At 43.6% G+C, this 25,570-nt stretch overlaps 2 protein-coding genes across 5 annotated transcripts; one reads left to right on the plus strand and one right to left on the minus strand.

Moving 5' to 3' along the window:
- The first annotated feature begins 5,429 nt into the window (after positions 1-5,429).
- On the plus strand, positions 5,430-15,151 carry LOC113998287 (beta-1,3-galactosyl-O-glycosyl-glycoprotein beta-1,6-N-acetylglucosaminyltransferase 3). Of its 2 annotated transcripts, none has more exons than XM_039383770.1 (2): positions 5,430-5,695; positions 13,180-15,151. In XM_039383770.1, exon 2 carries the CDS (start codon positions 13,382-13,384, stop codon positions 14,672-14,674), a length of 1,293 nt encoding a protein of 430 aa, XP_039239704.1. In that variant the 5' UTR covers positions 5,430-5,695; positions 13,180-13,381; the 3' UTR covers positions 14,675-15,151. The 2 variants fall into 2 exon arrangements, with proteins under 2 accessions (XP_039239704.1, XP_027596654.1); XM_027740853.2 differs by lacking the exon at positions 5,430-5,695 and adding an exon at positions 7,002-7,057.
- A 948-nt stretch (positions 15,152-16,099) lies between these two features.
- On the minus strand, positions 16,100-24,683 carry GTF2A2 (general transcription factor IIA subunit 2). Of its 3 annotated transcripts, none has more exons than XM_027740837.2 (5): positions 24,590-24,683; positions 23,313-23,434; positions 22,667-22,771; positions 21,278-21,404; positions 16,100-19,683 (listed from the first exon to the last, which is right to left on the minus strand). In XM_027740837.2, the coding sequence occupies exons 2-5, from the start codon at positions 23,382-23,384 to the stop codon at positions 19,658-19,660; spliced, it is 330 nt and encodes a 109-aa protein (XP_027596638.1). In that variant the 5' UTR covers positions 23,385-23,434; positions 24,590-24,683; the 3' UTR covers positions 16,100-19,657. The 3 variants fall into 3 exon arrangements, with proteins under 3 accessions (XP_027596638.1, XP_027596637.1, XP_027596639.1); XM_027740836.2 differs by lacking the exon at positions 24,590-24,683 and adding an exon at positions 23,857-23,968; XM_027740838.2 differs by lacking the exon at positions 24,590-24,683 and adding an exon at positions 23,784-23,800.
- Positions 24,684-25,570: the final 887 nt, after the last annotated feature.

Below are 25,570 nucleotides of genomic sequence, written 5' to 3' on the forward strand. Positions count from 1 at the left end.
AAGCATAAAACTTGTTCCGTAGTAATTTATGATTCTGCAAGGTGGCAAAAACTAATTAACTTTGTCTACTCGCTTCATAAAATGAATTGGAAATCTGTGAGAGAAAAGACACCTGGTGTTGCCTGAACAACGTGTATACAGCAAACAATAGTTTTTAACTTCAAAAGATAAAGTTAGTCAGATTACTTTGTGATTTGATGGGAAAACAGTGTTGCACAAAGCAAATAAATCCACCCAGGACCTGTAAAGTTTGAGAAAAGTTTTGACACAAAGTTGTTCTTCCTTTCTAACCAGCAGTACTGCTCTGGGTGATTATTTTGGTCAGGGTTTATTTGGGTTTTTTTCTTGAAAAACAACAATTTCCTTTTTCATTTGTTTCCAGTAGAACTAACCTATAAACTCCACACTGAAAGCAAGCTTGAGTCCTGTGCCTCAGCAGGGCAGAGATTTGGACAGACAGGGGTTTGTGCACACAGAAAACACTCATATCTGGCTGAGGGAGAATATTCAGGGATGTACATGGAGAACACAGAAGGCAACAGGCAACGTGCTGTACATAACTTAGGGGCAGGGTCTAGTTCAAACACTCATTGAGATCCAGAACAGGATTTGATTCCTTTGGAAGGAAGTTCTCTCTCGTGATACTTTCACACTGATGCTACTCAACAGCACACTGGAAACCAGTGACAAGCTACAAGGGAACACAGTTAAATATAATCTAGTTACTCCCTGAGACACACACAGCTTTATCACCATAGCAGAGTGTAATACTACCAACTATCACACCTGGCACTGCCCACAAGAGACATATTATCTTTATATGCATACAATATAAGAATTATTTACTGGAAGTTCAGAATTAGCAACTGGCAGAACGTCCCACACTCATTATTTGAATCATCTGCTGGAAACAATGGAAGAATTTCAACTGCAGTTGAACTCTTCACCTACAATTGAGGAACAGGGCTGGTTGGTGGAATGTAGCCAGTTCCCTGAGCTGTAAATTAACTTCAGTTTAATCAGAAATACGAGCTGACATTGGAACAGAACTAGAGGCAGATCCTGCAATATATCCTGGATTTGCCAGATCTTCTAACTCAGCTGGCACACAGGAGCTGTTGATGATACAGCCAGTAAGTTGGAAATGCTGCATCTACTCCAAATGGTTCTTTGTCTCATTTAGTCCCGCTTTTTTGCCCATTCACTTGCTGTTGAGGGTTGCAGAGATACTCACCAGCACTGGACTGCCAATTTTTCATGGATCCTGAAGCCAAAAAGAAAAGCAAACAATGCTAAGATGACTCATAAATACACAGAATTTTTTAGAAGTCTGCCATGCTTCAAGGGTACATTTTGGGGTGATTTAAAACAAAAAGTAGTTTGGGGTTGGTTGGTTGTCATATCCTCCCTTCGGCTTCGCTCGCCTCGCACTGAAAATGCCACAGAAACAGTTGTAAAGGGGACACGTGTACTTTGCAGGTATTTTTGATAACTTTGTTACTTTTGTAACTTGGCACTCCATCTGGAACTCTTCTGACCACATCTGCAGTTCTAAGCAGGTACAAAAATCAGTAGCAAACAAAACTGATGGCATACAGATAAGCCCAAATTAATCACTAATGGAAGCACAACTGGAAGACAAGGGGTTGGAAAAACAATTTAAATCAATCCTCTTAAGAAGGAAGAAAAGAAAAATGGAATTCTGCCATCAGCCTTGAAAAGAAAATCTCTTGCTCAATCTTACTGAAAAACTCTATAGATTCCTGACTATTTAGTATTTGTAGTGGGCTATTTTAGTACCTCATTTCAAAAAAGATGCTTTCTAACCAAGGATGCTGCTCACCACAGCTGTTACGGAGGTAATAGAATCATAGAATCGTTTGGGTTTGAAGGGACCTTGAAGATCATCCAATTGTAATCCCCCTGCCACTGGGGGGATGGAACTAGATAACTAATATCTGCTCAGCTCTCCACATCAAGCACTATTGCCTTCCTCTCATGTCTCTTCTCTAATTAGTGCCTCTTCTTATCTTAATTTAGGTATAATTCCCGAATTACAGAGCTGTGCTCTTGATATGTTTCACTGTTCCTTCAGAAGACAAAAGTCACTAATATTCAGTGAAAAACCTCATGCCTCAGGCTATTAATTGATTAACGGAAATTAAAGAAAAGAGCACGCAGGCCTACTGATCATTTTTCTTTCAGGTAAGAGCACTGTTGTTTGTGCTTGTTGTCTGTTTGCCCATGAAAACTCTGTTACCAATTCCAGTGGTAAAATATTCGTGTTGAAGTTTAACTCTTAGATGGGGACTGGGGGGTGCACACACAACAGTCAGAAAAAATACCTGACAGCAAGTTCCTTATTCCTTTAAAACTCTTTCAGAGAGATTCCCAAAAGCTTAAATGCTTGTTGCATATTGCCCATACTCCTTTGGGGTTTTTCTGCAGTCACTGATGCACATTTTCCCTGTCCCTGCTGGCCCAGGGACCGAGAACTGTCTCCTCTGGGAAAGCACACGGGGTCCTCAAGAGTCATTAGCAGGTGACAGATTCAAAGCTAAGAAAATACACCATTCCATAACATGCTCAGCTGTGAAACTGTGCACACCAGCCTGGCCATCTTCTGTGCTCATTCCCTCACACACTTTAAAAGCTTTAAAAACAATGCAAATATGGCAATCACAAATCACAAATTGCATCACCATCACCTACTGGTCCCTACCAATCCCTACCAATCCGAGGTGGGAACACACATATCAAACCCATACAATTCCTTGAAGCCTAGAGGAGTGCACCATCGTAAAACCTTTTCACTCAGGCATGAAACTCCTTTTCTGGACTCAGTGTGTGTGTTTGTTACATTTTTATCTCTTATTGACAAGCACTTGCTTTACCATTACATTTGGTCACTTCTGGTACTTCAGAAAACAGGAGAGTCAGTTCTCACTTGCTGCTAAAAACTGTGTCATTTTAGTTCCTATTAGAGTCAATTAGAGTGTTTTCATCATGCTTCAGGCAGAAGGTGAGGAAGTAATGGCAAAACTACCCAGATATGAAGACCATAGTTCAGATCCTCCTGTGTGTGGAGGTTTTTCCTCTCCTTTGGTGAGGAGAGCTCAGTCTGTGATGTGTATTTTTTATTCAAATAAACACAACCCCAAACACATTTCCTGGCCCAATTTTTTTGCTGCATGTTAAATATTCACACTAGTCAGTGTACATATGCCTGTCAAGTCTCAGCAGTAAAAAAAACATGACAGCATTGCTAATCAGACTTGTGGTTTCAGTTACACCAACACTCTTACAAGAAACAATATATATATGTATTTTGAAAAAAGAAATGACAAACCCCCAAAGTTGACTGCAGATCCACTCCACTGCCTGTTGTCCATCAGCTTTAGCACTAATGGCTAATGCTGTGTGGGCAGCAGATGGACAGTGCTGTCAGCATTCCAGCACTTCTGTTCCAGTGGCACAGCACAGGCCATCCTGCCTCAGCATCAGGCAGGATTCACAGTCCAGGGCGAGGATCTCACCATTGGAAATGCAGAACAGTGCAGCCCTTCTTGCTGTACTATTTTCAAATAGTTTCTAGACCATGAACCCTAGCCCTCTCTGAAATAAAGGAACATTAATGCCCTTAAAGAACACATTGTTTCAGTAGTATGTAATCTATTGTTTGCTAAAATATCCCCTTGCAAAGTGTGGTTGGTTTTTTTTGGTGTTCTTTTCTTTAGCTTTGTTTTTTGGAAGTCTAACTGGGAAAGAGGGGAGGGAAGAACAGTTCCAACTTACCACCTTGGCTGAACCCAGCCTTTATTGCCCAAGAACTGCTCCACAATTAGTCAAACACACATTTTGCAAACATTCCAATTTTTTAACGCACTTAAACATGGCAAAATCTTTTCAGCCTAAACTTTTTTACATATACACCTCAGGAACCTGGTATGGTTTTAGTGACAACTCCAGCACTTCTCTGAAACAACCTGCAAAATTTCATCTCAGTTATGACTAAAAAAAATGGCCTTATACACTGGCTTAGTTAAGTCACGTGAATTGATTTTTAACTGAAAATGTATTTCACAGTACCATGGCACTCTTCTGAAAGCTCCCTAATAACTAGAGATGCAAATATATATTCAAATATGTGTTTTTATTTCATAACCTAAAGACATTGGCTCTATGACTTTCAATGGACATGACAGAGTCCAGAGATTAAGTGATTAATAGCTATTCAGAGCAACAGCACAATTGCTTTAAAAAGGTGAGTGAAATGACCTGGAAATGCTATTCATTGCTGGCATTAAACAATATTAAAGTAATCTAAAAACCAGCAGAATGGCTAATCACTGGAACTCTCATTCAGGTATATGGACTATTCAAACAGGAAAAGTTAAGACACTGCACATTTTGACACAGTAAACTTGAACTCAGAGGTCTGGGTATAAACTACTGAAATTATCCCTGTTTCATTCAAATTTATAATTGAAAATAACATGAAAAGAGGGGCGTGCCAGTGTCATATCTTTGTAAGAATAAACTACTACTCTGCTTCCTACCAAAGAATTTGCAATTAAGGTGTTTTACCTTATGCCTACAGTTTGGTACTCCTGCAAGGTGAACTACTTGCCTAAAACAAGTGCCAAAATCATGGAGAATGGCATTTTTTTACAGACAATACATGTCAGAACGTTTTAAGCTGTTGGGCGGGGGGGTTGTGCTTTCTGCGTTGCGGGGTTTTTTTTTTCAGAATCTTACTAAGTAAAAATACATATTCTAATCTTTGATTTATGAGTCAGGAAATACTGGTATCTATCACTACCATGAAGTACTCTGTTCACAAAGATATGCTCAGTCATGCTCATCTGCACACACTGACACACACAACCTCAGTCAGCTGAATCGACAGTTCAGTCTCTGAACAGTAAGTGCTCCTCAGAAACCACTTTCACCTTTGGCCCCTTCTGCAGGGGCAGGACACACAGCAGATGCTAAAGGAAGATAAAGTTGCTGTCTGCCTCATTAGCACTACCCGTACAGAACTGCTCCACAGTGCAGGTCCATGCATTCAGGCATTTACTACCCTCAGGTGGGTGCTCAAACACCTCAGTGGTTCTACACCTCAGCTGCTCACCTGCTGTACAGAAAGCTTCTCCTTTGCTGTTGCTGTCTTCTTCCCTGGAGGTGGTTCACAGCAGTGTGGAACCACATCCACAGACAGACAAATACTGTGGAGACATGCTATGAGCATGGAAAGAATGAAATAATAATCAGCAAAAACCTTAAGGATTTTCTCTGACATAAGTGCAGCTAATATTTCTCCTAGCTTTGCATAAGGAAGCAAAAATGTTAGTCTATAGGAGAATTTTAAAGGGCGGAAAACAGGAAGCAAATGGGTCACCTGAACTAAGGAAAAAGTAGTGAAACACTCGCCCAGAGTCGCATTTTCCCCTACAAAGTAACTTCACATCTGACTGTTGCTGTGTAGCAGAACGTGTGGCAGAGGAGGCAGGGCAGTCAGACTGCTACGAAATACTCGGGTTTCTTTGCAGAACAGCAGCCAGGCCAGGGACAGCACCCTGCAGGAACCTCAGGCAGAGCTGAGTACCCAACAGCAACAGTTCCAGGGAGCAACCCCCTTTCCCTGCTGGCTCCTCGGGAGGCTTTCCTTACAAGGCATTCGATGAGCACAAAGGTAAGAAGTGCACTGTGTGAATCCTCCAAGCACTGAAGGACTCACTAGGCCCAGGACACACCTATTCAGCAGCTGGATAAACTGCCTGGCCTAAGTATTCTGACCCAGCTGTGGGACATTCAAAGGCAACCAGACTGAGTGTGGGCCTGACCATACTCAGATGTTCCCCAGAAAGCAAACACTGCATTACACGGAGGCCTCAGACACCATTCATGTGTTAGGCCTCACTCTGTGCATGCACCTACGTATGAGGGCAGACTCTGCACTTGTGACCAAATCAAACTGCACAGAACATGGATAAATTAATAACTGTTCTACCACAGAAGAGAAACACCTAAAAACTCAGAATATTATTTAGCTGAAAACAAGGCAAGAAACAAAACTAACATGCTTCTAAGGGTATTTTTTTGTTCAGATAAGAACTTCTCGTAGAAACATTTCCTGGGTCATGAAATGTGGTGTTTGGGGTTGTGTCTATTCAGAAAGTCCTTTGTCTCTTAAGAAATAACCTCTTTGGTAGGTTAGTTATCGTGGGTTCTTTATTGTGAGAAATGTACAAAATTAAATTCATTCTTTTTGCTTCTTTACTCCTAGAGCCTCAACTCCCTCTATCATCTATCTAAAAGAGTTTTGTATGCTGTTTTGTTTTTATTACCTGTAGCCAGAACAGAGAGATTTCTCTGAACAATTTTTCCTGCACTCTGTAGGCCTTGTTTGCCATGATTTCAGAAGTGATAAGCTGTGTGAAAATATGCAATGTTTATACTTGTTAGCCGTGTGTTTATAATTATAAGGTTTGAGAACATAATATGTTTATAATAAGAAAGCCTTGAGAAAATGGAGATAATGAAACACCTGCAGATCTCGGGACAAGAGGCTCTGCATACCAAGTATGATCTTAGACCGCGTGGACAAAGAACCAGGTCCAATAAATAAAAGCATGAGACGTGTGCACAGACTGAGCTATCCAATCACCTTGTGAGCATGTACCCGGAACAAGCTAAACTGTATAAAAGTTAACTGATTTAAATAATAAATTGGACATTGCTTTGATCACACTGATCGTTTGCTTTGTCTCTGTATCTCCCCGTCAATAATTACCCCTGCTGTATGAAGCAATCCTTTCCCAGAAACAATGACCCAATGTTTTTATTATCCCCAGTATCACTGTTTTCTTTGTGTTACACCCTTCAAGAAGAAGCGGGTTATTTTCTTCCCCCAGGACACAGTCCAGTTTCCAGTGCTGGGTGCCACAGTCACAAACAGTACCAGTTTTAACATTGGTTTTAAAGGCAATTCTTTTAAACACCTTTACCAGCATCATCCCACTTATTTGCTTGTCTCTTCAGCAACCTGCACAAGGTGAGTAACGTCTTTTCCCCCTCTTTTGCTTTATTATACAAAATGTAATTGAGGAAACTTGTTGTACCTTATGAGCAGAATTCAGCTGTTGGGTAAAATACCAAGTAATAAATAAGATCCTACAGACTATATGTCAGTTATGACTATTTGCTCAAGCTTTCTTCTAAGCCATACTCACTGTTAGGCTCCTCAGCCCAGATATTCTGCCTTGGATAAAAGAGAAATCCCCTGCCCTTGAGTGTCAGAGTGCCACAGAGTCCAGAAACAGCAGAGCAACGAGCCTGCAGCTGTCAGGGGAAAAGCATCAGGCAGTGCTCAGTGACAAAACAGGACCTGGTGTGCATGCTACCAAAATGACTGAGTTTGGATGTTTTACTGTCTGGATGCCGCCTTTTCATGCGCTTTCTGAATCACCTTCATGCTGTGGCAAACACAGAGCTACTGCACACTGTGCCTTCAAACCCTTTGTCACAAACCAGCAGTGAATCAGAACTCTGAAAAGAACACTGACATCCAACAGTTTCCTCAAAGATGAACTTAATCTCTAACTAACCATCCAAACGACCCAAGACTGTGCCAGTGTGGGTGCAGGCTCAGCTTGAAAAGATACAGCTCGACCTGTCAGCGAGCACAGGTCTGAGCCACATCATTCAGTTGAAATAATGGGAAGAAAACAGAAGCTAAAGTCTATAATTAGTCAGTTTTCAATTTCAAAAAGCAAAACTTGCACAAGACCATGTTCATGATGTTAAAGTTTTACAGATAAAGTGTACATGTATAACATACACATATTTGCATAAGGTTTATTTACTTTGAAACCTAAATACTTCAGTGTTCACTCCTCACTGCCCCAGGAAAGCAAGATGTGCCAAAGACTCTATACAAAAAGAACAATGAACTTATGTTCTCTGAAAATATATGAGAAGTCTATCATAATGTTTTCCAAATGTTTGCCAGTAATTTTAAAACTATAAATCTTAAAATTATCTAAAAATCACAGAATTGCATTTGGCTTATAAGTATCACAATACCGGCAGAACAAGTTAAAAAAAAAAAAAGTCTGAACAGCCAAGAAGATGGAAATGTAATTTCTTCTCAATTTGTCATAGTTCAAATAAGTATTGATTTAAAAAAATGCAGTTCTTTTAAAATATCCATTACTACTTGACACAAATAAGAAAATTCCCTATGTGAACACAAATGAAAAAAGTAAAATTGTTCACAGCAAATACTGTATCTTACCACAAGATGTGTACTTCACAGCAAATCATGCACAGAGTATACTTAGGAACAATTTTGCTCAAGCAGAAGTCAGTGAGAGTATCACTAATTTTGTTTCATGATACTTCACTACATAACCAAAAATCACAGGAAGATCAGAGCCAGCCCTCAGTATCTTTAGGTGCAGGCCTGCAAAATAATTTTCCAGGCCTCATGCCAGTAGGTATTCCTCACATAACTAATCCATATAACTCTGGAGAGAGCCAGCAAGGCGATTCATCCTGGGTGTAGGTTACCTGCTATCTGCAAACCTGGATATTCAACTACATGTCTCTGACACGTCACCAAACCATAAATCATTTAGTGACAAGGTGGTACTCCAGGGACAATCCAGATCCCTCACTTTCAGCAGCAGTGCTTCAAACAATGAAGCAAAGATCCATGTGCTTTCCTTTTACTTTCCTTGGCAAAATAAGTCAGTTATGTATGCAGGTTTGAACTGGCTATGCTAAAATTATCTCAAATTCTGTCTGCAAATCATTCCATGTAGTATCTACAAACACTACACAACTTAACTTCAAATGTGGGATGTGGTTGTCCCCGTTCCTGGAGGTTTTCAGGATGCCACTGGACAAGGTGTTTATAATCTTACCTGGGCTCCCTTTCCCACGAATGGCTGGACCAGATGATCTTGTGAGGTTCCTTCCAGCCTGATCTGTTCTGTGATCCTCTGATCTTACAGCTGTAAAACACAGCAGTGGACACTGAGAAGACAGGAGCCATCAGCCCCTCTGTGCAGATATGTAGGCAGATGAGGGTGGGGGAGGGAGTGAGGGAAAGATAAAAGCAAGAAAAGAAATCATATCCAACCTTTTCCTTATTTAAGTCACACCCTTATCACTCACCTCTGCACACACTCTCCCTGCCATTAGTCTAAGAGGTTCCATTTGCAAAGGCTCATACACTGGGTTAACGTGGCAGTGATTTTGTAAGGAGGCAGAGGGGCCTCTGTGAAAAGAGAGCAGAAGCTGCCCCCTGTCAGACACAAAAAGCTGAGCCAATCTTGCAGACACCAAGGCCAGTGAGGAGGGGAGAATGAGGAGGAATAGCTGCTGTGCCTAGAAGGCAGCTGCAGGACCCACAGTGGCGCAGGTTTATCCTGAAGGAATGCAGTCTGTTGACAGGACCCACAGTGGAACAGCTCATGAAGGAAAGTGCCCTGATTTCTGATTGGAATTGTGCCTCATGGCCATACTCCCTTCCATGTAAGGCTTCACTATCTAGGTGACACATGAAAACCAAACAGCTATCAATCAGACACAGAGGCCAAATAAGAGTCACACGCTGTTAATACAAAATTGCTCCTGTTACACAGAAGTCCTGGAGAACACAGAACTCAGCTGTGAGCTGGTAATGCCTGCAGAGCACTCACCAACACATTGCAAGGCACAGGATGGCTCTGAATGAATCTGCAGGAAATAAGGCTCTCTGCTGAAAACTGAGAGGACATGAAATAGAAAAGTAGCAGAATTATACAGACAGTAATGCCCTGATAGCTGAAAAGTGGTATTACAGCTTACAGGTGGGGTCCTTCAGAAGCCACACAGGCTGGCCTGTAACAGACTGCACAGAACTTTAAAAACAACAAAAACAGACAAAAAAGACCAGCCCCCAAACCACTTAACTACTAAAGCATTTGTGACCAAGAAGCTAAAACTAAAATTCTTATCCCTCCCAACCAATGGAGTATAACACACTAGATTTTTTTGTAGCATGTGCAAGCCTGGTCTCAGATGTCTATTTGACTAAGTTTAAAAACTTACTACTTCCATATATTTCTTAAAAGTCATGCTAAAGCAGCTGGTGGTATATATATAAATATAAACATATAAATATATATATATATAAACCTTTCCTTACAGATTTTAGCAATCACAACTTCAGGTTGATTCCTCCCCATGAGTTTTGTTTGTCCCTCTTTACCAAAGTTGCTTTCCCTGAGAAAACCCTGTTGCTTTACAAGCTCACTGTGTACAGGTGAACCTGGTGAGATTATGACCCTGCCATCACAGTCGAAATTTCTACCAGCTGCTTCACCAAGTCTGACACCATCAGCAAACAATCCCATAGTTTGTTTTTTCCCCTTGGAGAAGCAAGCAGAATACATGTTTCTTCTCCAATGCACCTATCTGAGCCACAACCTACAATTGTGCAATCAGGCAAGTAGGTAACAGGTCAACTCGTGAAGATTCTTTTTATCCCTTAACAGGAAAGCTAAAAGAGCAGGAACCTCTGACTTGATATGTCTTGTTGAATTGGAAGCAGGTACAGAAGGGCACTGGGAACATGTGGCACCTAGACTTACCAAAATTATTTTAATTGAAAATCTTCACACTGATGAAAACTCTTCACACTTTGAGATGGACAGGGGAATTCTGGAAATGAATTCCAACACCAGCATGCCTTTTGACAGCACAGTGATCTTTAAGCCATGGCCATCACGTCTGCCAAGCACTTCCAACTCATCTCTGTGCCATTTCTTCACCGTTTCAAACATAAAACAACCTTCTGCAGCCTCTTGTACATTTCTGCAAAAAGCACACAAGAAAAATTATGGAACTTCTCACAGATAGTTCTGCAAGATTACTATCTAAATATGATTAAACCATCCTCCTCTTACGTTGTGATTCACTGTCACATCTCCAGGCTATTCATCTCTTGATGTAAGGATCACATGGCTGCTGATTACCGTGGAGACAGTGCTCGGACTATATAATATCCTCACCATAGGACAGTTGTTTTACACTCATTTTTAAGCAGAATCACTGTTATATTCACTGAGACATGTATCATCATTAAAGGATAAGCCAAAGATTTGAGCCCAGAGTTTAAAGTGAAGTGTGTTGGAAGTTATAATTACACATAAAAATATAAATTTTAACAGGTTTTAATCCCTACTTAGAATGAAAAAAAAAGTTGTCAAGTCTTGGACTTTATCAATATGACTTTATTTTGTGTAGGTTAACATTTCTGTTATGGGGGGGAAAAAAGGCAGTTTTGCAGAAAGCATGTTATTAATTATGCTTTATTTAATTCCATTTTTTCGGATTTTCAGAAAGGTGTTTAGCTGGTTATTTACATTTCATACTTGCCAGAGGAGATAGTTTTAAAATTTCACCCTAAAAGTAGGCAGGGAAGATATTTCAGTCAGTAGAAGCATAAGCCCTTCAGACTGCTTGGGTTGCTGTGTTTTTTTGAACTTGAGGTAAGAGCTTATATACGAAGAGCTGTGCACCACAGAGTAGATGATGTGGGGTCCTATGGCCATGCTGCTAACTGTAAAAACTTTCAAAAGTTTCAATCTTCTTGCACTGAAAAAGTTCAAGATGTTAATGCTAAGAGACAAACTTCTTCCAAAGAAGTTTCACATCGGTGAATCTGACTAAATTTACATAATGTTGACAGATTAATTCAAAATAATTATAATAATTTTTTACATGGCTGATATTCACCAACGTGTATGACAACATTTTCAAGCAGTGTATTACTCCTACGACCTCCTCTCTACCTGGCCATGCCCGTGATTTCAGCCACTGGCCACACTAAAATGAAACAGAGCAGCAATTTGCTGTCATTTCATACACTGACTTGGGGTGTGGGGTTATTTTTTTATTTAGCTTTTGGCCCTGTTCAGAAACAGAATACACTGTTGGCTTCAAAAGTATAGCTGAGAACACTGAAAACACATTTTTCAAGTCTCAAGTCAGACTTAGCAATTGTTGACTCTTCTTCAGGTGAATGAGCTCTCTAGCCTCTGCTGACCATAGCTTAGAGACAAATTTCAGGTGCAAAGTACACGTTTAAATGAGGTGAATCCCTTCCTTGCCCTGAGAAAGCAGCTAGCCCCTCCGGCAGCTTGTTTACCTTCCCCAAGCCCTTTTCCCCATATTTCTCCCAACCACATTCCCTTTGGCACTCAGGACAGGCACCCTGACATTGTGCACATAGGAAACACTAATATATAATTGTATCATATAATTGCTTTTCATAATGCCCAGTGAAGTCTCTGGACTTTAGACAGATGTCTAAAACAATCATTTACTGAGTTGGTTAAAGCTACTAATTTAACAAATAGTTTTGAAGTTGGGGAAGTAACTGCTGCTGTTTCCTAGAACCCTTGCAGAACTACACTGACAAAAACTGTCCTCAGTCCAGCTGCAGGTTCTCTGAGTTTGGCTTCTTGATATACCTGAAGAAAGAAAAATAAAAATGCCTTTGTTTGTATCTTTAAAAACTCATCTTAGAAATTTTTATTCATCATTGAAACTGTTGAAACTGGTCCTTTTTTTACAAGCATGGTACCAGATACATGTTTGGTTCAAATCACAAAGTGAGGGGGCTGAGGGGACATTATTTTGTTCATGACAGTGCAAGGAGTATTTTAGTCATATGCAGTTGTCCCTCTCTTTAGGTGAGACTTCCTTAGCCAGGATGTGCATGTAGGTACATGCATGAGCTCCTGACACCCTTCACCAATATTCTCCCTCATTTGAGCAGACACTTCGTGGCAAATGGCCTTTGTCTTCACCCTCTGCTTCCACTGCAGAAGCAGAGATTCCACTTTGCCCAGTTATCTCTTGCAATAATCCTTCACTAAAGCTCAAAATGCTGCAGGCCAGCAGAAAGCTTGTTGCAGCTGGGCTTCTAGACCACAGCACTATCACGATCGCTCCCTCGACCTGGGAGCTGGAATGATCTCAACACTGGAAAAGCAGGTTAGACCCCAAACTGATCTAGGAAAGTCTTTTGAAAACGTGCGTTACACGGGGTTGAATTCTAGAGGAATTTTCCTTGCGTTACGTGCTGGACAGGGGTAAGATGAAATATTATCTTTTAAACAGACACAGAAGATAGATAACCACCTCCAGTGCCGGTAAAACCAGAGCCACGCCACAGAGGGGGAGGAGACTCCCTTTTATTCACCTGTTACTCACCTGCGGTCACGCCGAGATCTCCCTGTCACTGCTGCAGCAGCTCCCAGGGAGCCGCCGGTCCCGGGGCTGCCCCTGCGGGTCGGCGGAGCCCCCCGAGGGCCCCGGGGCCATGCGGCTGTGGGAGCGGGCGGTGCCGGGGGCCCGGCGGCGCTGGGCGCTGCTCCTGCCCCCGCTGGCCCTGCTGGCCGCAGCCCTGGCCCTGCGAGAGGCCGCCCGGCCCTGCCCCGCCGACCGGCCCCGCTGCCGGCAGCGCCTGTACCGCGCCCTGGAGCTGCCCCCCGGCCGCGGCATCAACTGCTCGGGCATCGTCCGCGGAGACCGCAGGGCCATCGAGGAGGCGCAGCTCCGCAACCTGGAGGTGGCGAACAGGAGGGCTCCGCTGACGCCCGGCCACTACCTGAACATGACGAGGGACTGCAGCGCCTTCAGGCAGACCCGGCGCTTCATCGAGTTCCCGCTGAGCCAGGAGGAGGCGGAGTTCCCCATCGCCTACTCCATGGTCATCCACAACAAAATCGAGATGTTCGAGCGGCTCCTGCGCTCCCTCTACGCCCCCCAGAACGTCTACTGCGTGCACGTGGACAGCAAGTCCCCGGCCGCCTTCCAGGAGGCCGTGCGGGCCATCGCAGGCTGCTTCCCCAACGTCTTCGTGGCCAGCCGCCTGGAAAACGTGGTCTACGCCTCCTGGTCCCGGCTGCAGGCCGACCTCAACTGCATGCGGGACCTGCTGCGGAGCCCCGTGCCCTGGCGGTACCTGCTCAACACCTGCGGCACCGACTTCCCCATCAAGACCAACGCCGAGATCGTGCGCGCCCTGAAGGTGCTGCAGGGCCGGAACAGCATGGAGTCGGAGAAGCCCTCGGCGGCCAAGCGGGCGCGCTGGCAGTTCCACCACGAGGTGGGGAAGGCCATCTCCCGGACCGACATAGAGAAGCTGCCGCCGCCCCTCAACTGCCCCATGTTCACGGGCAACGCGTACATCGTGGTGACACGGGGCTTCGTGCGGCACCTCTTCGAGAACCCCACGGCACAGAAGTTCCTCGAGTGGTCCAAGGACACCTACAGCCCTGACGAGCACGTGTGGGCCACCCTGACCCGCATGCCGGGCGTGCCGGGGGCCGTGCCCCACAACGACAAGTTCCAGCTGTCGGACATGAACGCCCTTCCCCGCCTGGTCAAGTGGGCGTACCTGGAGGGCGATCCCAGCAAGGGCGCGCCGTACCCGCCCTGCACCGGCCGCCACCAGCGCTCCGTCTGCATCTACGGGGCGGGCGACGTGCCCTGGATGCTGCAGCAGCACCATCTCTTGGCCAACAAGTTCGACCCCGAGGTGGACGATGCCGCCATCCTGTGCCTCGAGGAGCACCTGCGCCACAGGGCCCTCTACGGCCACGGGCTCTGAGGGGACCCGAGGGACCCCCGCCGGCACTGCCGCCCTCCCGGGCCAGCACTGCCGCCCTCCCGGGCGAGCCCCGCCGAGGGCGCCGCGGGGACACCGGGAGGGGATCCCTCTGATCCCCCCAATCCCTGCTGGGCACGGACCTCGGGGACAGCGAGAGGGGATCCCCCTGCGACCCCCGAGCCCTGCCGGGCGCGCACCTCGGCGGGCCCCGAGGGAAGCACCGCGGTGACCGCGCAGGGCTGGCCGGGGCTCGGCGGAGGGAAGGGCGGGCGGGCTCAGCTCTGCCCTGCCCTGCTCTGCCCCCGCCCCGCGGCTCCCGCCGCCCCTCCTCGCACAGACCGGCTGCAGGAGCGCGCGGGGCGTTTTCTCTTCCCTTGCCGGGCTTTGTTCGCAGAAGTGACCCCAGGGCTGCTGCTCGTACCCGGGCAGGGCCGGGGCACGGGCCAGGCACCTGCACGTCCTGCCAGGAGCGGAGCTAAAAGGGGGATTAATTTGCTTTTCCACGAAGCACCTGCAGCTCCCGCCCGCCCCTGGCACCCGGGCTGCTGCTCGTGCCCCACTTCAAACCTTGACTCTGTCAATAGCCATTACAAACACCAGCCTTCAATAAAATCAAATAGATACTGAAACAGATGGCGTTTCGGTATTCTGTGTCCTGTGGTTCCCTGAGAACGGTCGTGCTCCCGGGCAGAGCCATTAATCCAGTTAACCCTTCAGCACCCCACTTCTCCGTGGGAGAGGGATGCTCATGTGCTCAAAGTGTGCAAACCTACATTGTTCCAATAGCTTCATCTCTCTTTTCCCCTCCCCCCCAGGGTATTGTTGTGGTATTTTGGCAATGTAATTATCATATCCAGTAGTAGATGTGGCCATTTACATGACCAAACCAATCATCCAACACAGTTTTCTTAAGTTTCTAGAAGCCGAAAGATTTGTGAACTTCTGTATTTCACCCACGTGTATTTTTCTCACCTTCTTATACTAAAGCTTGCCACTTTGCATGAATCCAACAGCTTCTCACTACCTAAGGGAATATGCTGAGGGATTAATTCCATTGTCTTTATACTACCAAAAACCTGGTAATTTTTCTTTCAGTAAACATACTCACCTTTATAAATTTAAGGTCTACGGTGGAGAATTATCGTTATACAAAGAATATCTGAAGCAATTCCATAGCACCAGGCTACATTTAGATGAAGTTAGGACTTCAATCACACAGATCTTCAAAACATTGATTTAAATAGGAGGAGAAGACAAAATAACTAAACTTGAAAAGGTGTGTCATTGCAATTTTGTTAGACATTTTAAAGTGAACTTGGTTGTAAAGTAGTGATTTTTTAAATGCCATGATGATTTCACAGCAAACATTATTGGCAAGAACTCCAAGTACTGATAAGGAAAGTTCTCAAATATAAACACTCGAGGTATCATTGGGCATTTATTTATTCAGAAAGAGCAAATACAGTAATAGGATTGCTGGTCCCAGGGGGGAACTCTTTCCAATTTATGTAAGCAGACATTCGCTACAGAGATTACAGCTTTATCCTAACCTGACAGTGACACAGAAAATTCAAAAATGGTTTCAGCAGCAAGTTCAACACTACATCTCTCCATGTCTAGTACATTTTTTTAGAACAAACAGAACTTCTTTGCCTACTCAGGGTAAGAACTCAAGTCTCCCAGCATAGCAGACTGCATCTAATCCCTGCTGCCTAATCAGATTTTGCTTGTTGGAGCTCTTTCACTTACTTTAAATTAACACTTATTAGCTCAAAATGGTAAACTACTGCCAGTGGGTTCCTTGGGGGACTGGGATATGTTCAAATTTCTGGACTAAATCAGGCAGAGCAGGGTCCCTGTGTTTCTAACTATAGCAAAGTGTTGCCTTTTCCCCTTGGAAAATGGAAAAAAGAAGTGCACATTCATGGAGACAAAAAAAAAAATCCCCATACTTAGAGTTCTAAAGAATTGCATCAAAACCAGACCCATCCATGAAATGGATGTCTGTAAGAAGATCTAAACAATTTATTTCTCAAAGAACCTTCTACAAAGGTGTTTGGGGGGTGGAAGGAATCCCAGCCTGAAATAGTGAAAGATTATTGAATGAGGGACCTCTCTATTATTTTGAAAATGTATGTAAGATATATACTTGCAAAGTTACTTACAGATTTGTTGTCATTTTTATCCCCTTCGCTTTGTAAATATGTTTAACTTCTTCAGCTCAGAAACATGAGGTATTGCTTGTATACACTGTTATAATAAGTGTTTCATCTACTATTGACAGACACTTCCCTGACACAAAAATGTTACAGATGGAGAGACAGAGACAAGTATTTAGATCTGGGGAAGGGGAGGAAGTGCCACTTCAAATCTGTTCTATGGTCACATCCAATTTCCTTGATCCAAAGAAAATTTCCTGGTTTTGAGGGTGTTATTACTCACAATTCATCTCAGATGATTTGGCTGCAAAAACAAAGGCCATCTTGTGCAAATTTATTTTCAACTCACCTCCTTTTAGTAGGGACTTAATTTCTTCTGAAAGAACAAGCCAACTCCCAAATTCTAGAGGTGAACTAAGACAAAAAGATTCTTACAAAGGAATGTTCTCAGCATTTCCTCTTCCAAAGACATTAGAAATGTCAGATTCATGAGTGCAGTCACATGTCAAATCAGTGATACAGAAAAGAAAAAAAATATTTGTCTGCCTAACATTACAAATGGCAATAAAAAATACGACTCATCTCTAATAGAGAACTTTGCATTCCAGAGATCTCAAAGTATCTTAGGAATAAGATATCTGGCATCTCAGAAAGTTTGCAACAGAGCACGGAGAAATCACGTAACTTGCCATGGTTGGTTGCAGAACTGAAAAAAGAATAAACTTGCAATAGAGTAGGACCAGCTCTAGCCCAAGGTAGCACTAGCACATCAGATTACAGGGTCACCTCCAAAACCAGCTTAAACCCCATATGAACTTCATCAGTGAAATAACGGGCTGTCCAAATTGGAAATACAGTCCCATCAGAAATATTAGCTTTGTCTAGTGAAAGTCTAATGCTTCTGTCTACAACTGTTAACCAACAACCTGTACTTTAAATAAACCCCCAGTTGTTTAGGGAGGAAATGTTTCAAATTTACCTTTCAAGATATGCATGGGAGGAGGATGAAGCTGTAATTCTGAGATCTAATACCAGACTTATTTTTCTAGTTTAAACGTGGCTTTAATTTATGTTTTATTTCCAAGTGGTTTTCACTTTATTTTTACAAGAACAACTCTATGTGAGCTCCATCTGGCTTAATACATATTGACATAGCAGGTCCACAAACAGCTCTTTTTAACTCTAGTTAGGAGGCTCTCTTTCCTTCTTGCTTTGGATTTCTTTCATACTCTACATGATTAACTCTGGGATGTCCTATAATAAAAAGGTGGGTCAGTTAAAATGAATTCAGAGGAAAATAGGTAATAAATTCAGAAGAAATGAGAAGCAAGCACAAATAATATGAACAAAATACCAGTAAAGTGTTTGCAGCCATGAGCAAAACTGATTCAGGAAGCAGTGTTAGGGTGTCTTTTTTCTTGCCATTAGAGTGACCATAAAACACTAACAAGACTCTCAGTGAACTATTTTCCACTTCTCCTACTTTTCTCCCCACCCTGAAGCTTCAGACTTCAGAAAAGCAAAACCAAGTCACTAGTACTTTAACTGAAATCCTCCCTCCTAAGCTGCTGAGACCCTTAAACGCAGTATCTGTGCTCCAGACTGTAACTTCAGTCTGCCTCACTGTGCCAAGTCATTGTGCAAAAGTACATAATGATCCTGATTAAACTCGTCTTCTGGAAATTCATCATAAATTCTTCCCGCTCTCCCTTTACTGTGTGTCTGTGATAATACCTGAAGGCAGGTATTAACAGCCCTGCCTGAGCAAACAGCTTACACCAGGGAACATCCTGGTTTGCACACCTATGAAATGGACAAAATCCTTTTTCTTGGAAACCATGTTTAAACAGGAGGTCACCCACGGCCCCTCCTTATCCTTCCCTTTTCTTCACTTTCCTTTAGTTAATTTACTTTCTAAATAGAAACATTCATTCCAGCTCAACATCAAGGTGTAAAGGTTTATCTTTTACTTTCTTGCTGCTGCTGAGAAGTAGAAGCAACTTTCTTGAAGAAAATCAACAAAATAAATGAATAAACAAATCAGTCCATAACACACAGGCAAAGAAGAACCAAATAGGCAGCAGCAAATATGCTGGTACTGTAGCCAGTGAGATGATTTGTGCTCTGCTGGGTATTACAATAGCTTAGAACAACAAAGTGCAGTTCACACTTTCAGGTGTAAGTTCAACAAATCTTCCAGGATCACAAAGGACATTAATCATATGAACTCGGCAGGATTAGCTGAAATTCAAACAAAAAAATAGCAAGTGGCAAGGAAGTTATGGAGAGCAAAGCAACAAAAAGCAGAAAGAACACTGACAGCAGATTCCATTAACTTCCCTTTGCTCCCCCTCCTTCAGTGAACTGAAACAACCTCCACATAAGGAACAGATCCGGGACCTGGACAAACACCATCCAAGAAACAACATCAGAGCCAAAGAGATTGTGTGCTACCAAGTTAATGTCAGAACTTAGGAAATCTGGGGAAACTATATTATATTAATGATTGTTTTTAAACAACGTTTTCCAATGATGACTCTTTCAAAAGTTTTTAAATAAAAGTTTATTACAGAAATTATTTTGAACAAAAAAGGCAACAGTATCTGTTGTAATTTAAAAAAAAAGTAATGTTGTATTCATGCCCTATAAAGTGAACCGAAGAAATGCTACAGGTATTTCTTCTGCTTCATTCTGTGACGCTCTCTAGTATGGATTAACTCACATCTGCACCACAAGAATTCAGGATGAACAGTCTCTTTCCATGCTTCTCTCCAGAAAGTGCTGCATATTAACAGAAAATATTGCAGACGACCCACAGTTCTGTTCATTCTGCAGTATTGGAACCAGTGTCTAGGAAAGAAAAAAGAGAATGAGACTAATACATACCCCCCCGAGTATGAAGAGAACCAACAGCATGTCTAATACCTTCCCCAAGTTCAAAAGCATTCCCCAGGCATTTCAGAACCTGTTCTGCACCTCCCCTACTTCCCCCACTGCCCTCACTGTCCTGCATGAACTGCTTGTGCTGCTTCCCCTCAGTCAGCCCAGCACACAACTCCAGGGCTGTGCACACACACCATTTGCTATGAACACGTTAAAATACTAAAAGCTTTGCTCTAACTTGTAGTGATACACAAACACTTCACTGCAGTCAGCCACAGGCACATCTGCTCATGATCTACTACAGAGAAAGGCTTTTGCACACCCAGCAGCACAAGCTCTGATGGAGTGTGGGCTAGAGCTTAGTCTGCACTTTGAAATAGGTGCAAGAATGAGCACGATCTTCATAAACCAACTGAGAGCAACTCTCTGTTCTGAGCTTTTGTCAGAACCACCAATTAACACCAGTGCAACTTCTGATAATATACTGTTTTTAGAGCTATGGAAAAGGTATGTCACTCCAAAATGGAGAATGACAAGGCAGTGTTTACTGTGTTCCTTCAGCAGGAAAACCTCTCGTGGGAAAAAAAACCCTGTAATGTTAATAGCAACCTTAAGTCAGCCAGTTCTTTAAATCTTATCTGCACACTTTATCAAGAGTGAGCAGGATTAATACTTGGAAAGTAAGGTTTCTTCCACTAGCTATAAGTGCACAAAAAAAAAAAAGGTAGGATTTTATGCTTGGCTGAGACCAGAAGTTGAGAAAACAATAAATTCTGTCACCTCTTTAGAACTACAACTTGAAGTGATTATTGTAATCATGCCAGAATCAGGAAGCTATGAAGAACTTGTTTCAGAGGTCTGTGGGGTATTTAAATAAAGCTTTTCCCATTCTCAGTTCTTCCTTTTAGCATCACTCTCCAAGGACAAAACAAGTGGCACCATTTCCCACATTTTTAGCAATATTCTCTCACATTAATGGTTTTAAAAGTTATAAACCAGCTTCCCACAAAAGTCACCAAATTACTTTTTCCAGTAAAGAATTTCAAGGAACACTGACAAAAGTAATCCAGATATGGAACGTAAACTTTTGCAAGCAGTGTACGTACAGTGGACCTGTTAGACAATATATAAGTCTTAAAAACACGATTTGCAAACACTGGCATAAGCTTCTCATGTGCTTGTGTCTCCTACTATCAAATTCAGCAAAGGATTGCTTGACAGTTTTCTCAGATAACTCCTTGCTCAGACTGTTGAAGCACTCTTTGGATTTAATAAAGCACGGTGCTATCCTAACAAAGAGGCTAACAGTAGAAAAATCACCACACAAAAAGTACCACTACTGACTTTCCAATTGCTCTAGTATGTGCTTCCCAACAAGAGGTGCACAGCAGGCTCCAACACAGTCCTACCTCTGGGAAGCATTTAACTTGCTTTTGTTTCCTCTCTCATCCCATGTAAAAGGGACTGCAGAGCTCTACAATCAATCAGACATTTGGCCAAAGCTTTCTATAAATGATCAAGTCTTGTGTCCCAGCTTATTTATATCATATTCCATACTTACTTTTTCCATCACATGCTACAATTTTCACTTTATCCACTTTCACAAGTTCAGTGACCTCCCTAAATTCAACGTCATTCAGTACAAATGTCCACACGTTGTCACAGAACCTGTATGTATTCAGAGACCCCTTAAAAAGACAAGAGATATTTTCTGTAGGACACACCCCAAAAGCAACAGAAAATATATTAAGTATCTACTGAATTATGTCCCTTCTAGAACTAGATTTGCCATAAAGCCCCCAGTGAACCTGAATGCAGACAACAATTCTGAGGGAAACTGCAGCTTAAATGCCCTCCAGTGGCTGAACTTTTCAAGACCATGACAGTCTACCCAAGGGGAAGCTGCACAGGGAGGCCAAGAAGTTTTACAACCTTTCTAATGTGCATAAAGCATAAGTATCAGAAAAGATTTCTTAAAACACTGGGCCATAAGAAAAATAACTTACAGCAGGGATCTTAACAAGATGTGAAGTCTGCAGTTGTTGAAATAAAGCACTAGTTTAGATAAATCATGACAAAACTGCCCTGTGTGACATAAAGGGGTTCACTCATGTTTGATGTATTACTGAGGATGTCTATATGTGAACATTTTGGCTTTCACCTTCACACCATTTAAACTGATACCCTTGAACTGAAGCTCCAATTAACATTTAGTTTATCCACTAAACACAATCTGAACAGTTTTCCATCCACATTACATACACAAAACAAGTGAAATGTGTCAGAGAAAAGAAATTATGCTACTTTTAACATATCCATATTGCTTAAAAATTTAACATCTTAAGAGCTCACTTCATTAACGTGTTCTACACAGACTACAGAGAAAGTTAACAGGAAGCTGGTTTTTGTGTTGTTTTTTTTTTCTCAGAATTACTTTCAAGCTGACATTTAACAACTTGCTGCTATTTCATATTAATTAGGGTAGCTGACTGGGAAAAAACCTCAAACTTGTTTTTCTATGATACCTACAGAAAAGAGCTACAAAATGATCCAGTGGAAAGGTGGATCTAAAACCCTCTTCATGTTACAGATGTGGCTGAAAATCTGTCCTCATCCCACTTCTGCTAAGTACAGCTAAAAGAAGCAAAGTCTCCCCCCTAATCTGCAAGACACTGAGGGTGACAATGCTGTCCATCAAGGCATTGCCCTCTTCCCTGTTTTCATCCACCCACCGATATTTCTGCTTTTTGCATTCTTTCAAAACATCCCTGGCAGAATAAGAGAACAAGCCTCACAACTGCATGGGGAATACACACGTAAACAGTCATTATTTCAGCATCAAAATGGACCTGCTGAAGTTTTTGCTAGGAGGACACAGCTTTTAATGACATTCTGCATCAATACTTAGTTACTGTATCTCAGGAGAAACTTTTATACGTGATTATCTTACCCTGAAATTCACTCTGTTCCTGACTCGTTGTGCCAGAGCCGAATTTATAGCTTTATCAAACTGAAGTAGCACCTGAAGGGCCAACTGAGGTGTGATTTGCTGAGACTAAAGTAGTTTCAAAAAAAAAAAAAAAAAGAAAAGTTTTGAGTTGTTTCAAAGCAAACTCAAACATGCAGTAAAAGTTAAAAAACATCAAAACAAAGTTATGAAGTTCACATGATGTAGATCTCTAGAGGAATAATTTTAAAAAATATTACATTCCTGTGTTTATTTCCTTCTTTGTATTTCAATTCTAAGAGAAGAAATGATGTGCTATGATGATTTTTTGTGCTACACAAAGATTTCTTCTAATAAATATTCACTGGAAATAAACAGAAGTGCTGTAAATTGATTACAATGTTCCAGCTTAATCTGGCTGTTCATTTACTGGCCACACAACAGGAGATCATGCCATTTACATAAGACATTCTCCTTCATCCAGGACATAAAGAAAAAACCATGTCAAGTGAATGGAGGACAAAAGGCTTTTGATTTCAATCAGTAAGTTTTCCAAGCCTTGGCCATAAATGCCCCGATTTACAGCAACTACAGAACCGTTTTAATGACTAACCCCTGTTTGTACTGAGCTGATCCCCATCCCACACACCTGTATGAGCTCGTCCAGGCTCTCCTGGAGGCTGTTGCCCAGCGTGGTGTTCCTGTACAGCTGGTATGCCATGGTTTCACCGGCTCATCCACGGCCCTGCACCGGCGGTGTCCTCGCTCTCACTGAAAACAACCAACCAACCAACAATAAAGAGAACCCCGTCCCGGCACAGCGGGGCCAACACAACCGGAGAGGCCAATTCGCCAACACCGCTGCGGGAACCGCGGGCATTCCCAGCACAGCCGGGCCCTGCGCGGCCCCGGGAGGTGACGGGAATCCCGGGCATTCCCAGCACAGCCGGGCCCCGCGCGGCCCCGGGAGGTGACGGGAATCCCGGGCATTCCCAGCACAGCCGGGCCCCGCGCGGCCCCGGGAGGTGACGGGAATCCCGGGCATTCCCAGCACAGCCGGGCCCGTTCCGGCCCCGCGCCCCCAACACGGGCGGCCCCGGCCCCGCCGCACTCCCCGCACCGGGGAACGGGCCGGCCCCGGGAAGCCTCTTCCGTGAGCCCCGATCCCGATCCCGGCCCCGTTCCCTCCTCACCGCTGCTCACGGGCGGAAGCGCCGCGGCCCCGCCCGGGCCGGCCCCTGACCCGGAAGCGGAACGGGCCGATCCCAGACGGACAGACCCACGGACACGGGCCTGTCTCACACGGACAGACCCACGGACAGGGGCCTGTCACACACGGACAGACACACGGACAGATACACGGACAGGGGCCTGTCACACACGGACAGAGGCCTGTCACACACGGACAGACACACGGACAGGGGCCTGTCACACACGGACAGACACACGGACAGACACATGGACAGACACACGGACAGAGGCCTGTCACACACGGACAGACACACGGACAGGGGCCTGTCACACACGGACAGACACACAAAGAGACAGGGGCCGATCTCAGACAGACATACAGACGCGCAGACACGGGCCGATCCCACACGGACAGACACACGGACAGGGGCCGGTCTCACATGGACAGACACACAGAAAAAGAGACAGGGGCCAGTCTCAGACAGACATACAGACGCGCAGACACGGGCCGATCCCACACGGACAGACAGACAGACACGGGCCGATCCCCCGGGGCCACCCCCGCGCCCGCTCAGTGACACCCCCGGGGCTCTCGGCAGGGCTTTATTGACTCGCGGGTTCCCCCTTCGCAGGGGGGCTGGCACCCCGCGACCCCTCGGAACACAGGAAACAGAAGCTTATTTAAAAAGAGTCATAATATTCTCTTAAGAGGTAGGTGAAGAGTCCGGTACTTACATTTTTTTATATTAAAGGGGCAAAGGAAAATAGTCACATCGGTGAAGAATGGTAGCAGCCAAATCATGCCAGTTCTGTTATCCGTGATTCACAAGCTGTGCTCTGTGATTACTGCAGCTCCGTTGTGTTAAATACTGCCCACTTCCCATATCACACATACTAGAGTTTACAGATACTAACTGACAATGTAATCCTGCTCTGGTAACCCTTTATCTACCATTCAACCATTAGAGCACTCCACTGTTCAGCCCTGTCTTGTTAATGATGACTAGGAAACACTGCAGAACTGCAAGAACGTGAGCATCTGTCCTCCATGAATTCTTCTTTATAATTCTTAACCTGGAATTCCATGTCATAAATATTAACTATCAGCTGTGCAAGCTGAGCAAGGAGCATGGTAAGAGAAGACTTGACTTTTGGAAAACACTCCAGCAGCTTCTTCTCAGATTATTTTCAATACTAAAAAGAAAAAAGCCCATTAATTTTAAATCAGAGTAATCTGGGCAGTCCAGATTGCAAAACTGAAAAAAGATCTAGTTGAGCAAAGAATGGTTTTAATGTCAGTGATCTCAGTCATGCTTGAAGGGAATCACGAAAAACTAACATAACTGCACCCTCTTCTCTTCACAAATGCCCTTCTTTCCTGTTAGCTCAATATGAGGAATGAGACTTGATAAAGGGAACAGTGCAGTTCAGCTTAGAATTTTGAAGCTAAGAAAGCTGCAGCACAGGTCTTTCAGAATACAAACACTTAAATATTTGTTATACTTCAGAATGCTACTCTGACCAGGTGTCCTTAAAAAGTATTAATTAATTAAAGCACTTATTTCAAGCATCTCCAACAACCAGTCGGTGAAATAAGTCCTAGAGAATGACCTGCATTCACAAGGACTGAGTAAAAATTTTCACTGAGAGCTTTGTAAGACTTTGCAGTTACAAAAGGCACACCAGCTGTTATCCCTCTCCTCTGTTCCTCACATG

This window comes from Pipra filicauda, unplaced genomic scaffold, assembly GCF_003945595.2.
Source record: "Pipra filicauda isolate LSUMZ 115617 unplaced genomic scaffold, ASM394559v2 scaffold324_size1259732_pilon, whole genome shotgun sequence".
In the NCBI taxonomy this organism is placed as follows: domain Eukaryota; kingdom Metazoa; phylum Chordata; class Aves; order Passeriformes; family Pipridae; genus Pipra; species Pipra filicauda.

Coding starts and splice junctions, on each gene's coding strand:
- LOC113998287 (XM_039383770.1), top strand. CDS start 13,382: ATGCGGCTGTGGGAGCGGGCGGTGCCGGGGGCCCGGCGGCGCTGGGCG.
- GTF2A2 (XM_027740837.2), bottom strand. CDS start 23,384: ATGGCATACCAGCTGTACAGGAACACCACGCTGGGCAACAGCCTCCAG. Junction 21,405..22,666: donor GGAACAGAGTGAATTTCAGG/GTAAGATAATCA, acceptor TGTCTTTTTAAG/GGGTCTCTGAATACATACAG. Junction 19,684..21,277: donor TGTAGCATGTGATGGAAAAA/GTAAGTATGGAA, acceptor TTTCTTTCCTAG/ACACTGGTTCCAATACTGCA.